This window comes from Sapajus apella, unplaced genomic scaffold (assembly GCF_009761245.1).
Source record: "Sapajus apella isolate SASKATOON/1434 unplaced genomic scaffold, GSC_monkey_1.0 scaffold15, whole genome shotgun sequence".
NCBI classification, from domain to species: Eukaryota; Metazoa; Chordata; class Mammalia; order Primates; family Cebidae; genus Sapajus; species Sapajus apella.
Genome location: NW_022436955.1, coordinates 31,301,483 through 31,317,304, shown reverse-complemented (window position 1 = coordinate 31,317,304; position 15,822 = coordinate 31,301,483). Strand labels below are relative to the sequence as shown.

At 46.5% G+C, this 15,822-nt stretch overlaps 1 protein-coding gene across 14 annotated transcripts in view; it reads right to left on the bottom strand.

Moving 5' to 3' along the window:
• The window catches only part of BANP (BTG3 associated nuclear protein), a 122,591-nt gene that overhangs the window by 81,317 nt on the left and 25,452 nt on the right, over positions 1–15,822 (bottom strand). For all 14 annotated transcript variants that reach the window (XM_032284649.1, XM_032284653.1, XM_032284654.1 and 11 more), the window contains exons 3-4: positions 10,721–10,812; positions 7,714–7,913 (exon numbers count right to left, since the gene is read on the bottom strand). In XM_032284649.1, the coding sequence (XP_032140540.1) occupies positions 7,714–7,913; positions 10,721–10,812 (292 nt within the window). The remainder of the gene's footprint in view (positions 1–7,713; positions 7,914–10,720; positions 10,813–15,822) is intronic.

Below are 15,822 nucleotides of genomic sequence, written 5' to 3'. Positions count from 1 at the left end.
CAAAAAAAGAAAAATCTGTTGTACTGCTATATGCTTCCAATGAACAAATGGATAATGAAATTTAAAATACAGTATATTTATGGTAGCATCTGTTAAATATGAAGTACTCAGAGATTAATTTAACAAAATACGTACAGGAGCTGAACACTGAAAACTGTGTAACACTTTTAAGAGAAATTGAATTCCTGCATAAGACATACCATGTTCATGAATCAGAATATTCAATATTGTTAAGTTGGCAATTCCCTCAAACTGATCTACAGATTCAACACAATCCCAATCAATGAGTTATGAGTTATTCTAAAACTAGAGAAGTTCTCCAAATTATCAGAATGTACATAATCATTGAAACACTTAAATTTATGTTTAACATTAGTTTGGTTAAGATTGTATCTCTGAACCATACGGTTATATTAACAATTCCCTAAGCTGCATGTATGTAGACTGTATGTTTTCTTCGGCTAGTACTCAGCACTAGCATGTACAGCATATCACAATTAGGTCACCAGCAGAATGCAGCTGTACAAGGTCATATAGACCAGTCAGGAAGAGAAATCACATGTACACAAAGTTAAATGAAAGCAACCAAAATTCAGTATTAAATAAGAAAAGAAGTAAACAAAATCATCTTAGCTGAAACCAAATCATTTCTTCACAATTCAAGCAGCTCTCCCTTAAATCTGTCACACTGTAAAGCCTATGAAAGCTCTAATTTTGACTGAGAATGCCAATGACCCAAAAGTGAAAACACTGGTTTACCCTAGCCAAGACCTCTTGTGCTCACATGCCAGAACAGAGATGCTCAGAATGAGGCCTACCACTACACAACACCACAACAGCTTTTCCAGGAATATCTATCAATATTTAAAATAAAAGACCCTCTAGGAAATAAAACAGAGAATCCACAGCCAGCATACTAGAGGGAATTAAAATCATTCCTAATATTTCAATTATCCACAAGTCAATAGCAGTTCTGAGGAAAAGAAAAATTTCCCTTTCATTAAGTCTTACATAACACATCTCTAAAAGATACACTTTAAAAGAAATCACACTTTTTGCCAGGCACAGTGGCTCACACCTGTAATCCCAGCACTTTGGGAGGCTGAGGTGTGTGGATCACCTGAGGTTGGGAGTTCGAGACTAGCCTGACCAACATAAAGAAACCCGGTCTCTATTAAAAACACAAAATTAGCTGAGTGTGGTGGTACATGCCTCTAATCCCAGCTACTCTGTAGGTTGAGGCAGGAGAATTGCTTGAACCCGGGAGGCAGAGGTTGCAATGAGCCGAGTTCTTGCCATTGCACTCCAGTCTGGGCAACAAGAGTGAAACCCTGTCACAAAAAAAAAAAAAAAGAAAGAAGGCAATCACACTCTTTAAAAATTTCAAGAACTATTATTATACAGAAGCCTATAGTTTATAACTGTAAAATTATAGAAAGATGCTAGTTCTTTTCAATAGTTTAATGTTTTTAAAGATAAAAATCTATGACTTTAAAAAACAGATTTTAAAAATCTTTTTCAATTGAAATAAACTAAAATTAGTTTTTATTTTTATTTATTTATTTTCTGGGATGGAGTCTTGCTCTGTCACCCAGGCTGGAGTGCAGTGGAACGATCTCAGCTCATTGCAACCTCTGCCTCCCAGGTTCTTGCAATTCTCCTGCCTCAGCCTCCCTGAGTAGCTGAAACTACAGGCACACATCACCGCGCCCAGCTAATTTTTTGTATTTTAGTAGAGATGGGGGTTTCACCATGTTGCCCAGGCTGGTCTCGAACTCCTGAGTTCAGGCAATCTGCCCGCCTCGGCCTCCCAAAGTGCTGGGATTACAGGTGTGAGCCACCGTGCCTGGCTAGTTGGTTTTTATTTTTAAAAATAATTTTTCTAGTCAGTCAATATATTCAGTCAATATGTTCAGAAAACAACGCCAAAAACCCTAGGCTCTGAGCTGTGGTCTGAGCTGCCGACTCCACACGTGTGCTGGGCAAACAGATCTCTGCTGCCCGTCCTGTGTCCTGGATATGCACAGCCATGCGGGCTGGCATCCCGTGACGGGCAACACTCCATGCTCAGCTGCATCCTACTGACACCACTGTCTGTCTAGCTTCAAGTACAAACAAAAGGCTGTTCACACTGACCTGTATAAACATACCTGTGCGTGCCCTTGATCCCTGCAGGCCGTGTGACATCATGCCCCAACTGCACTGTCCACACTAGCATTCAAAGGATGGGCCCACTGAACACACATCTTTAAAGTTAAAACCTCAGGTTGCTACACCAAAATTACAATGGAGCAAAATCCAAACTGATGGTACACCTGCAGGAAGAAAATAAGTACCTATCTGAAAAAAAAAAATTAAAAGAAAAAAAAGCCGGGCACAGTGGCACATGCCTGTATTCCCAGCTACTCGGGAGGCTGAGGCAGGAGGATCGCTTGAGCCCAGGAGTTCTGGGCTGTAGTGCACTATGCCGATCGGGTGTCCACACTAAGTTCGGCATCAATATGGTGACCTCCCGAGAGCAGGGCACCATCAGGTTGCCTAAGGAGGGTGAACCCACCTAGGTCAGAAACGGAGCAGCTCAAAACTCCCGTGCTGATCAGTAGTGGGATCGTGCCTGTGAATAGCCACTGCACTCCAGCCTGGGCAACATACCGAGGCCCCATCTCTAAAAAATTTTTTTTTGAAAAAAAAAAACATAAAAGACCATTTTTCTTGACCCCAAGTCGATGATGACTGTCGGATGAAGCCCATCCAGGTGACTCACATTTTTATTACAGTGATTCAACTTCAGCTTCAAACAAAAAGGGCTTTATTTCTTTTTCTTTTCTTTTTTCTTGAGCTTATTTGCTGTGCCCGCCCTTGAAGGCTGGGCTGGCTCTGAGCAGACGTAGCCACTCTAAACAGAAGGGCAAGTGACACCACAGCGGGCAGCTTCTTACCCTCTCTCCAGGGGCCTCATTACAACTCAAAGTCCCTTAAGGTGTCTACATCTGTGCTGTAAGATCACACTCGGAAGGAAGGAGTGAGCCCTGGGAACGTCGGGCTATTTTAACAGCACAGGATTAGGATAGAATACAATCTGAGACTTACATACTTCTGTTCTTCATTTTAAATATCTGAGGCCCAAACCAAATAATTCATAGAAGCATCTTACTATTTGGAATGCTAACCAATTTTTAAGTTTTTTTGGAGACTTTTCCCTTTTCCACGTTCCACTGCCCACATTTTAGACAGACAATTCTCAAACAACACTCATGTGTTTACAAATTAGTAACATTCTATTTTAAACACAACTTTTTTCATTAACGGACTGGGATTAAGTTCTCCACTATTTCTTCCCTACAATTTTCTGTCAACAGCTTTGAACTGTTAGCAATTTTTATTTCTAATTTTCAGAACTTACATGGAAAAATACCTGGCCAGCATGGCAAAGCCCACCTCCATCAAAAAATACAAAAATTAGCCAGGCATGGTAGTGTGCACCTATAGTTCCAGCAACTAGGGAGGCTGAGGCAAGTGAATCGCTTGAACCAGGAGGCAGAGGTTGCAGTGAGCCCAGATTGCACCACTACACTCCAGCCTGGATGACAGAGTGACACTTTTGAAAAGAACTTATATGGGAAGAAATGCCAGACTTAACACTACCTTTTTTTTTTTTTTTTTTTGAGTTAGTGTCTCGCTCAGCCTGGAATGCAGTGGTGCCGTCATGACTTACTGCAGTCTCGCCCTCCCAGGTTCAAGCAATCCTCCCACTTCGGCCTCCTAAGGGATTACAGATGGGTGCCACTGTGCCCAGCTAATTTTTTAATATTTTGTAGAGATGGAGGTCTCTCTCTGTTGCCCACGCTGGTCTGGAATTCCTGAGTTCTAGCGATCCTTCCACCTCGGCCTTCCAAAGTGCTGGAATTACAGGCATGAGCCACCTGGCCTCCTTTAAAAGTCATTCAAATATACTACATTTAAAACTTTCCTATGAAAGGAAATCATTCCACCAGGCGCAGTGGCTCATGCCTGTAATCCCAGCATTTTGGGAGGCCAAGGCAGGCAGATCACCTAAGGTCAGGAGTTCAAGACCAGCCTGGCCAACATGGCAAAACCCCGTCTCTTCTAAAATTATAAAAATTAGCCAGGTATCATGCTGCACACCTGTAATCCCAGCTACCCAGGAGGCTGAGGCAGAAGGGAATCAGCTGAGCCTGGGAGGCAGAGGTTGCAATGAGCCAAGATCCCCCCACTGCACTCCAGCCTGGGTGACAGAGCAGTCTCAATTTAAAAAAAAAAAAAAATCCAGCATTTCGGGAGGCAGAGGCGGGAAGATCATGAGGTCAAGAAATTGAGACCATCCTGGCCCACCTGGTGAAACCCCGTCTGTCTAAAAAATACAAAAACTAGCTGGGTGTGGTGGCATGCACCTGTAGTCCCAGCTTCTTGGGAGGCTGAGGCAGGAGAATTGCTTGAACCTCGAAGGCAGAGGTTGCAGTGAGCCAAGACTGCACCACTGCACTCCAGCCTGGCGCCTGGGGACGGAACAAGACTCTGTGTCAAAAAAAAAAAAGGAAATCATTCCTCCATTTTCTTGTTGTTTTAAATAGGATATATTTTCAATAGGATTTTAAATAGAATAAATTTTTATCCTGTTTAAAACTATAAGAAAATAGAAGAACAATTCTATTCATCTTAATTTTTACAAACAATGGTTTTATTAGCAATATTAATAAACCCCATGCTGATATACGCTAAATATATTCTACAATAGGTTGATTTTGCCTTGCCAATACAATTCTTTCCAACCCAAAGATGTCACACACCTGGGCTACCTGGACTATGCATCTGAATCACTATGAGACGACGTTCCTGTTCTTTCACCGCTTGTTGACGGGCAGGTCTGTGAATGATAACATTGCCCCCAGGAGAGGGAAGCATGGGAGATTTCCGACCATGAGCCGCTCATGACACCATCCCAGCGGTCCTGCCATCGCTGAAGACAGCAGTAAGAGTGTGACTCCCTGCAGCCTGGAAACGCCTCTGCCCAGGGAAGTAGCTCTATCATCAGACAACCCAAAAATCAAAGGAACATGGCGCTGCAGTCAGGAGTTACAAGCTCAGCCTAAGTGGTGCCACCCTGTCCCCGGGCAGCCCAGCATCTGTTTTCCCGAGCACAGACACTGTTGTTACCCTGAGACAGCAGGGGGACCCTGGGCAGAAGCAGCCCCGGAGCAGCTCCAAGTCCTCTTCCTCTCATCTTCATTTTAAAGATGAGGAAACGAGAATCTCAGATGGAAATGAATGCATGACGTGGCCAAGGTCACCCCACAGCATCTGCCAGGGCTACTGTGACAGCCAGAGGCCCAAGCTCCACCCTGGGCACATGGAATCCAAACAAGGCACCCTCAAGGCCAAGCCATGATGGAAACCACAATGCAGCTTTGGGTTCCTCATCGTCCACAGGAACTTCTCTCCCCAGCAGACATCGTAAGTGGTGGAATCTAATGATGGATTCTGTCCACACTTTTCCCAAGGGGTGTCAATGACCTGTCCAGCACTAGCACAGCCTGACAAGTGATGGGGCGGCCGTTCTCAAGCACTTGAGGCCCTGTGGGCAGAAGAGGCTCGTTCTTTGGTGTAGTTCCTTGGAACAGTGGTTCTCAATGCAGGTACCCAGGGGTGCTTTGAGACCCCGGGGGGCATATTTGGTGGTCAGGATTAAGAGAGTACTGGAATTTGGCCGGCGGAGGTGAGGGAGGTTGCATCCCTCAGTGATTAAGACAGTCTCGCCCGGCAAAAACTCTTCACACACAAAACTTACGATGAACCAGAACTTCACGAGTGGAAAACATGCTTCTAACTCTCTGATCCCAGAATCTCACTCTATTCAACATTTACGCACTAAACATTTTTGCATGGTTTTACCATGACTTGAATTTTCCACGCATTCAACTATTACAAAAGTCTAGAAAAAATTATACTTTGCTTTACTTGAAACTTCACTAGGAGCTGCTCGCCATTGTGTAATATTCCATCACCAGCTGGGGTCTGAACTCACAGAGTCACACAGGTCAGCCTGCAGGGACCGCCCCCCCCATCAGCAGGACGCAACACAACAGATGGGAGGTCCGGCTTTTTCACAGCCGACCATCACCATGTTGAAATGTGTTATATGATTACACTGCTATCACATTTATCCTCTGTAACTGGGGCAGTCTATTAAGTTATATTTTCTTTTTTTTTTTTTTTTTTTAAGACATAAACGTTATTTTCTAAACACTACATTTTAGAGTAAGAGGACATTACCAAAAAAACTATCCTAAAAAAAAGGCATTGGGTCCAACAGCTTTGCACACCCGACCTGAGAGCCCCACAGCATCCCTGCAGAGGACACGGTCGGCACACACCTGCTGGGAGGACACACGTGGGTGACAGCATCGCCAGGGTGAAGGCCCCATCTCAGAAGAACACAGATGATCCCCACCTCCTGCCTGCTGAGATGCCAACTCCACCACTAGATCCCTGCACAGAGGACACAGTCAACACACACCTGCTGGGAGGACACACGTGGGTGACAGCATCGCCAGGGTGAAGGCCCCATCTCAGAGGAACACAGACGATCCCCACCTCCCGCCTGCGAACTGAGATGCCAACTCCACCACTAGCAGCGGAGCTTGGTGGAGGGCCAGGTAGCATTTCCAAAACCCCGGCATGCCTAAGAGTTCAAAGAGGCACCACTGCTTCCGCCAGCGTGGCAGCCATCATCTGGAGCTGCTCCCAGACAAGCCATGACAAGCTGCCACCTCGGTACTAGGGTATATTCATGAACATCCCAAACCTAGCCAGCTCAGGAGCCCCTGCTCTCCCTCCCCACACTCCCCGGGGAGGTCTACAAAGCCCCTAACCCAGCACCAGCCACCAGCACACACAGTCCTTCCAGGCTTGCTGTGGCTCCCATTCCTCAGCGTTCACATGTCTCCTGACCCCCCGCCATCCCACCGTGCTCTCTCCTCGCAGACACACCAGGCAGCAGGTTGCAGCTGGGCCGGGGAACCTGAAGAGAGCAGCTCTTAGTCAAAAGGCCGTCATCAGGCACAAAGCCATGCGGCGTCTATTGCCTTAGGCAGGACTTCCTTCTGGCCGGGTGTGCGGAAGGCTAGCGACACCAGTGCCCGGGCTTCAGCACAAGCTGCCCACCGGAGTGTCTGATACGAAGCCTCGAATGAGCGGAGGCCCAGGCTAGTCCGAGACCTTCTAAGACACTAAAGGTTCTATTAAGACAGCACTTCAACTACCACACGGCTTCTAAGATTAGACTCCACTTTTTAAAAATAAGCACAGTAAAAACTGCAGGCTTGAATGGAAAGTGGATCTATTCACGTGAAATGTATAAACACCACATACAAAGAAAAACAGATCTGAAGACGGGCCAGGTAGAGAAGGAAAAAGGAAAGCAGCACATGTACACCTTCTAAGATTTGGGGGTAAGTTCTAACGGAAAGACGCATCAGTCTGGGGTAAGCGGAAAGGAAAGTTCAGGTCGTCCTGGCACAATGCCAGGTATTCGGGTTTGGTCTAAGTAAAGTCAGCTTTACCTAGAAACTGCTGAGACTGAGGCAGACACCTCGCATCTCCAGCCAGTAAGCAACTACACCGCAGGCCTGGGCGAGGAGGTGACGCGCTTCTCCCCAGGCGACCCGAAGGCCCGGCACCCGGGTCTGTTCTTACCATCGCACTTTGTTGCACGTCTGCGTTGCCCCGAGAGGGGAGCCGGCCACCATGGGCACCTGGATGGGGCTGTGCTGCTTGTTGGTGACCAAGTCCAGCTTTTCTTCTAAGGATTTACACGTAGCCTCCAGCGCCTGCAGCTTGGCCTCAATGCTGTCCAGCCGCAAGCAGATTGTCTGGTTGATGGAATACAGGAATGACTGAAAGTGGAGAAAGACCAGCTTTAGAAAGGGTCTCCTGAACCGCGAGAAGACAATCCCAAGAAACACCGAACACTGCTTTCCTGATTTCAACTCTTACCTACTCGGACAGATCAATGCCCACGATGGAACTAGCTTGTTAGCTACGAGCCAGAAACAGCTGAGTAAAAGTTCACATGTGACATACGAGTCATATTTCCTGTTTAAAATGTGATGACTTAATCACTGTTTTACTTCTATGAGCAGTTGCAATTTTTAGTTATGCCCATATAATAAAAGTATGCAGTTTAATATATTATTAATCAGTAAATTTACACATACAACTAATCAAACCTTCTCAACAATAAAAACAGACCACATCTAACATCAAAACAGCATAAAAGCCACAGGCCATGCACATTCACATCACACCAGCTGCCTAATCTGAAGGTGACTGGACCCTGATGGCCCTGACTCGGGGATTTGGTCACAAGGCTCCGTGGGGCTCGAGCAGCAAGCATGCCACCTAGCGGTTGGCAGAGCCAGGCTCCACGTCTGACCTTTCCAGCTGAGTGTCCTCCGGATTCCTCACTCCAAGTAACCACAGGGAGCAGTGATATGCCGGACTCCAAACCCAAGAAACAGAGCAAACACACAAACCAGAAAGGGAAGAACTTCATTTCCCCAGCTGCCATCCCAGCCAGGAGCCACCACAAACACACATGGAACGTCTTAATCACATATAGGAACTGCACCGTGCAAAAGAGACACCCTCCACCAGGTCTCACCAGCAGACGAAAGGACGCTCCTTCGTGTCTAGGGAGGGGCAGGCTGGGGAACACCTACCAGTCCTGCTTAGTAGTCAGGAGGGCTGGTACCTGCTTTAAGAATCAATAGCTGAAAACTGCCCATGATTTAGAGTGTGGGGCCCAAAGTGGAGCCATCAGAAAGAAGGGGGAGGTAGGTTCAGGACAGCAGGGGCGGCACACAGCAGCCACTGAGAGCTGGCTGTGGGGCCTGCAGCACAGGGGCGCGGGAGGCAGCCCACAGTGGAGCTGGAACGGCTTCCCACTAACTGCGGCTGACCTGCTGCACTGCTGCCAGCCCACTCTCCTTTCCGATCTCAAGGGAACCTGCAGAATATCAAGATTACAGCGCTAACACACATCATGTCGCTGGCATCGAAACCTGGTGCATAGTGGCAGGGACAGCACTGCAGGAGGGGCAATCCAGCTCACCTTCGTCTCAGGCCACCACCTCTCCTGCTAAGACTCAGCACGAGGGCGCCAATACAGAAAGGAGCTAAAGAAACCAACTGCAATTCACCCTCCTTGACTGACTACTCTGTGCTGTAAAATGTGACTCTGAAGCCGTGTGTGGGAGGGAAGGAGGCATGGCATCAGGGGGACCCGAGCCCACGTGATGATGCTCAGTCAGCTTATCTACAAAGAAGGCAAGGTCCATGGCGTGACAAATATGCTCGTCTTGAAAAGCAACAATCGCTGGCTGAATCCCTGAACGGCCACCGATAACTCCACTATTGTCAACAACCTGAAGGTATCAAATGTGTGGCTCTCCAATTCTTTAAGCAGTACACCCACATTATTTTAATTCTGAATTACAAATGACTCTGCTTGGGGTTTGGGTGAAAATCCCTCTTACATACTAATAAAACAACCTAGAGCCATGCACACAACTCCATCCATATGGCAGGATTCAACCGGGGGCCCAACTTCTTCTCAACAGTGGGCCAAGGATGACGACACGGCCACTTCCAGGCCCACTTCACATATTTCCGTGCTGTGTGTAGTAAGTGTGTCTTCTGTGATAAAACACCAACTGCATGTTATTTACGGAATAAGGCAGTGTTTACTAACAGAGCCACGTTCTGTCCATTGGTCGGAAATGGCATTTTACTGTGAATGTATTTTAAGTTTCTCATACACATTACACTGCTTTTCCTTGTTAACAAAACAAATAAAACATTACCCAATAGACACCGTGTATAAGTAGAGGAATTACATGAAAAGTGACTTTGGTTTTGTGTTGCGCTCATAGACTTCTCACATGTGCTGATATTTACCTCTGTGACTCTGCAAACACCAGAACCAATCAAATTCAAAGATCCAAAAATAATTCACTGAGCAGTACCCAAGAACCCTCTAATAAACTTTAGAATTTAGGTGACTCAAATGACAGGCACAGAAGTCATTCATCGCTGGCAGAAAATACAGCCACATAAGTTCACCTTCCTGCCATCCAAAATGGGCCTGCGGGAGTGTGGGAAGATGCCTCATTCGGCAGCATCTCCAGGCTAATGATTCTTACTCTTCGTGCTCTTCAAGAGAAAAAATGGCTCCCACTGTTCTGTAGCGTGCTGCCTGGTGACTCCCAAAAATGACATGCCCACGTCCTAACCCCAGAATGCACCCATGTGGCCGCGCTGGGAAAGGGTCTGTGCAGATGTAATTTAGTCAGTGAGGTCAGCCTGGACTAGTGTGGCCCTTCAATCCAATGACAAGTCCTTTCTAGAGGAGAGAAAGGGAGACAGACACACAGGCGGCAGCCATATGAAGAGGGGGGCAGAGCTTGGGGTGAGCCCACAAGCTGAGGGAGGGCCACAGCCACTAGAAGCTGGAAGAAGCAGGAAGGATCCACCTTCTAGAACCTTTGGAGGGAGCGAGACCCTGCCCACACCTTGGTTTTGGATTTCTGGCCCCTGAAATGAGAGGCTCCACTTTTAAGCCATCCTGTGTATGGTAATTTGTTACAGCAGCCCTAGAAATCTCCGATGCACTATACATCACAGAACAGAGTAAGAGTTTTACCTTTATAGAGGGATCCTGGCAATTGATTTCTAGTCGCTGGCGTTTCAAAGCAGGTTCGTCTTCATCTGTCACTACATGATTCTCCAAAACAACTGAAATCAGTGACAGAGAAAAAATGTTTAACATCAAAAGTTTTACGGAATTATTTTAACATTAAGACAGTAAACAGCGCTGACACCTTAAGGTTGAATGAGAAATAGCAGAATCTATTTCATATTCTATCTGCAACTGCAAATAAGTACATTTTTAAAAATTGACTGGGTCTAGGGAAAAGGACTGGAAGGGTCACAGACAGACAGAAACGTGGTTTGCCGAGATGAGGCAAATGGGGCCGATTCCGGTCGCTGATTTTGAGGTTATCTCTGACATTGTTTTTGTAGTCAAGCTGAGACAAGAGGAAGGTCGGGACCACACTGAGGCCGCCCCAAGCCAGGGCTGAGTTGCTTATCCCGTGGGAAGCCGTGAAGATCCCCTGACACCTGCTGTGTGATGGGGACAGCTGAACTTATTCTCAGTCAGGCAGAAAACAGAATAACTCCTTCATCCCCAGAAAAGCCCAGACACTGGGTAATTATTTCCCTAATGTGCCACTGAGTCAATCCTAGCCCCAAAACCACAAGCTTCTCACTCAGTGCTCTGTGAGGCTGCCCTGTTTGGTTTGATAAAACCCAATCAATAATGATTTCTTCCCAACTTTAAAATAAAATGTTAGCTACCTTATTCCAAAATCAAAATCACTCTATCCGCAGGTCCAGAACTAAAAGGGGAGGAAAAAACCCACTGAGTATCACATTGTCATAGGTGCTGATCATCAAAACAGTCTCAACCTTAATACACCAAGTGACAGAACCCTCCCCCACCACCCCAGCCCCGGGTCCGCGTCCCTCCCAGGCGCAGCTGAGACCAGCTGCCCCCATCACACAGCAAGTGGGATCTTCAAGGCTTCCCACAGGACGAGCAACTCAGCCCCATCTCGGGGCAGCCACAGTGTGGTCCTGACCTCCTTCCTCTTGTCTAAAACTGACTGCAAAAACAATGTCGGAGATAACCTCAAAATCAGACCAAAACTGGCCACAGTTCCCCCTCTCGGCAAACCACGTTTCTGTTTGTCTGTGACCCTTCCAGTCCTTTTCCCTAGACCCAGTCAGTTTTTAAAAATTTACTTATTTGCAGTTACAGACAGAATTTTAAGGTCAACAGTTCTTGTTAAAGATTGCAGATTGTGCCATGAGTATTTTTCCTTCTCATTCTCTTGTCTGCCTGAACTGAGCGTGAACTGTCTGGTGCACTCCTCCCAGCGCGCTCTACCCTGCACGCTCACACGTGTGGCAGGAGGGAGACCGTCCACCTCATCAGCAGCCCTCCTCTCCACGGAGCACCAAGTATGGACTCCGGGTTCACAGTCATCGCTTTTGGTTTTTCTTTTTATTTTTTGAGAAATGAGGCCTCGCTCACTATGTCACCCGGGTTGGACTCAAGTTCCTGCACTCAAGGGATCCTCCCACCTCAGCCTCCTGAGTACCTGGGACTTGCTAGTAATAGCTTTCATTAAGTTTTTAACAGTAATGCCAGTTTGTTACTCCATTCTACAAAAATGAATGCCAGTATATGAGAACAGATGTTATACACATGCCTACGTATGAGTCTACTGTAGCACTTCTGGTAGAAAAAAATCAGAAATCTGAATGCTGGCCCTTCAGCACATGCGCACCTTGACACACCATCTGCCTGCGTTCAAGGGCACCCACACCACAGCCAAGCAGGATGACCTCACTGTGGCCAGAGGACACTTGCCCGCTCTGCCAGTACTGACTGTGTCCCAGCCCTTCCCACACCACCAACCTCCAGCCACCTCCACCAGGGAAATCAAACCACCTTCTGTCCAGCCCCACTCAAATGTCACCTGTTCAGGAAGCCTCAACTCACACCTGTCTATACTGTGACACCCAACAAGGTCACGGCACCCACCCCAGGGCAGACCACCCTCTCAGCCTGACCTTACACACAGACTGCCCACAGATGTGGGTGAAGCACTCCTGCCAGGCATTCTGATTCTCCAAATGCTGAAGGAGGGCTGGAGGGGAAAGTCCAAGAGGAAAGCCGAGTGCACACGCCTCTCTAGACCCTGCCTCCACCTCAGTCAAAGCAACTCCCCCGGACATGTTACACAGGTTGATTTTCTGAAGAAGATCTCGACTGGAAAATAAAAGAGAGCGCCCATGCCTTTAAGCCTATACACACTAGATGATTCATCTCAAAACTCCAAAACTTAAAACTGCTGAATGCTCCCATGGTTCTAACGGGAACCTCTCACAGGTCCGAGACAAAAGCAGTCACATCTCATCTACCCGGCGGGAAATTATCCAAAGCCAAAGACCACTGTCGACTCCCAAGCAGCATGCAGCGTGCCAAGGGCTCTGCCTTCCGCCCGGCAAATCCCGAGGCAGGAAGTGCGTCAACCATCTCCACTGAGGCCTTTGCAGATGAATTCTCACTTAACAAAACTTTTACAACTCCATGCCTACAAGTGCCTGTGGCTAGTCAAAGGTTCTCAGGACCTCAATCAAAGGCTCTTTACTCTCAGTGGAAACTGGGCATCAAACTAAGCTTGGAAGAAGAGAGAGAGACCCTCCCAGGAGTTACTCTAATGTTCTAATTTGCCGAGGGGAAAACAAGTCCAGCAAGGTTACGGAACCTCTCTGGGGTCAGAGAGCTAGTTTCATCGTAACGGCAGATGAAAGTAATGACCCAGTAATGACCCCACAGGTATTTGGACAGTAAGTGACATTTTCTTCTCTGTACTTTGCTGCTTTTTGTATGTGTTTCTTTTTATAATTTTGCATGCATTACTTTTAGAATTAGACAAAAGAATTACTTGTTCATTTTAAAGATATCACAACCAGGCCACGCGCAGTGGCTGTCGTCTGCAATCCCAGCACTTTGGGAGGCCGAGGTGGATCACCTGAGGTCAGGAGTTCGAGACCAGCCTAGCCAACATGGTGAAACCCCATCTCTACTGAAAATATAAAAATTAGCTGGGTGCAGTGGTACGCGCCTGTAACCCCAGCTACTTGGAAAGCTGAGTCAGGGGAATCACTTGAATGCAGGAGACGGAGGTTGCAGTGAGCCGAGATCGTGCCACTGCACTCCAGCCTGTAGACAGAGCAAGACTGTCTCCAATCAATCAATCAATAAAGATATCAAATCAACTGTAATGACAGGCCCGATGCAAGTCACAATTTTTACATTCTGACAGGCAGAGTAAGCACAAGCCACAGTCACTACACACCAAGTCAGAAGATCCCAGAATTCTTTCTTTTAAATAAAAATAAGGAAAAATTGGAAAGACACACACACCAACAATTTAGAAGCTGCTACATCCAGGAGGATCACGGAAACTTTTTATTTATTCTACGTTCTTGACTATCCCGCTAAATTTCATTAGATGTACACTTTCGAGGTGAGGAAAGTACTTTAAACCCACTATGGATGCAAACATTTGTGATACACCAAGGTATCTGCAGCTCTGTGCCTTCTCCTGGGTCACAGAGAGCAGGTTTGTATTGGGGCAGGCCTCAGAGCTCTGCACACAGTAGGCTTTTAGCAAATTCTTAAGAAATTGTAGTTCTCAGGCATGTAAGGAACAGAGATAGAACAACATCAAGATTAGAAATTATTTCTCTAAGCTTTTTGGGGCCACAGCCTACAAAGAGATAATTTATTGGGGAAGTAGGCTGTCAGAATTTTAATGGTCTGAAATCACTTACGATGTATGTAATTGGAACACTTCTCTTTTATAAGACTACAGTGCATGTTTTCTAAAGAAACTGTCATTTGCCTTCTAAACTAGAAACAGGAATTTTAAAAATTATTATGTGCAGTGATCCTATGGAAAACGAACCACAGCACTCCTGAAGCGCTGCCTTCACATTCCCCCAGGGCTGCTCGCTTCATTCCAAAACTATTTCTCTCACTCACCCCTTCCACACTACAACTAGTCTCAAAGGTAGTTTCCTCCATTCACACAGCAAATAGATCATACAAACGGACATCAGACTTTCTCATAATGTTTCTGCAAATTCTTTCTTCTGGAGGAATAACTGTCAGTATTTGGATTCTAACATTCCCGAGAGAATGAGCAGGCACCCGAAACGCTCAGTGACTTAACTGTGGCGGGCTGCTGACGTCAAACCAGACAGAACGATAAAACGTACTGCTAGATAGCGGAAAAAAAGGAAGGATCTTTCTAAACAGTGAAGTGTGGACAGTGTTCTCACAGACAAAGAGATGAAGTTGCTGAAATTGAGGGTTCCATTTCTCCAAACTATCCTTAAAACAAACATTTTGTTATGATTTCAAAGTAGACATGTGCCTTTACCATCATTTTTAAAAATTATCAGCCTTAGCAAAGGTGCAGAAAAAACTCGTTCTCAAGTATTGTCAGTGGAAGAGTAAATTAGTAAAACATTTCTGTTTTCTGAAAACCTGTGTCTTATCAAAATATTAAACATACACAGCAATTCTACTTCTGGGAACTCATCTATCTGCCAGGATGTATACATGCAAAGGTCTTCTCCACAGGATTGTGCGTAAAGGAAAAATCAGACAGACTCTGCCAGGAGCCCTGAGAAAGGGAAGAGTCAACGGGGAGGGGCACCTGTGAGGGAATACTACGGAGCTGTGAAAGAGCACAGACTCACACACACAACACGGTAAGGCTCTGTGACGCTGCACACGGGATCACACACAAACACGGTAAGACTCCAGAATGCTGCACACGGGACCTCACACACACAACACGGTAAGGCTCCAGAATGCTGCACATGGGATCACACACACACACAACATGGTACGGCTCCAGAACGCTGCACACAGGGGATCACATACAACACGGTAAGGCTCCAGAACACTGCGCACGGGATCACACACACACACAACACGGTAAGACTCCATGACGCTGCACACAGGAACACACACACACAACACGGTAAGGCTCCAGAATGCTGCATACAGGGGATCACACACAACACGGTAAGGCTCCAGAATGCTGCACACAGGACCTCACACACACAACACGGTAAGGCTCCAGAATGCTGCACACG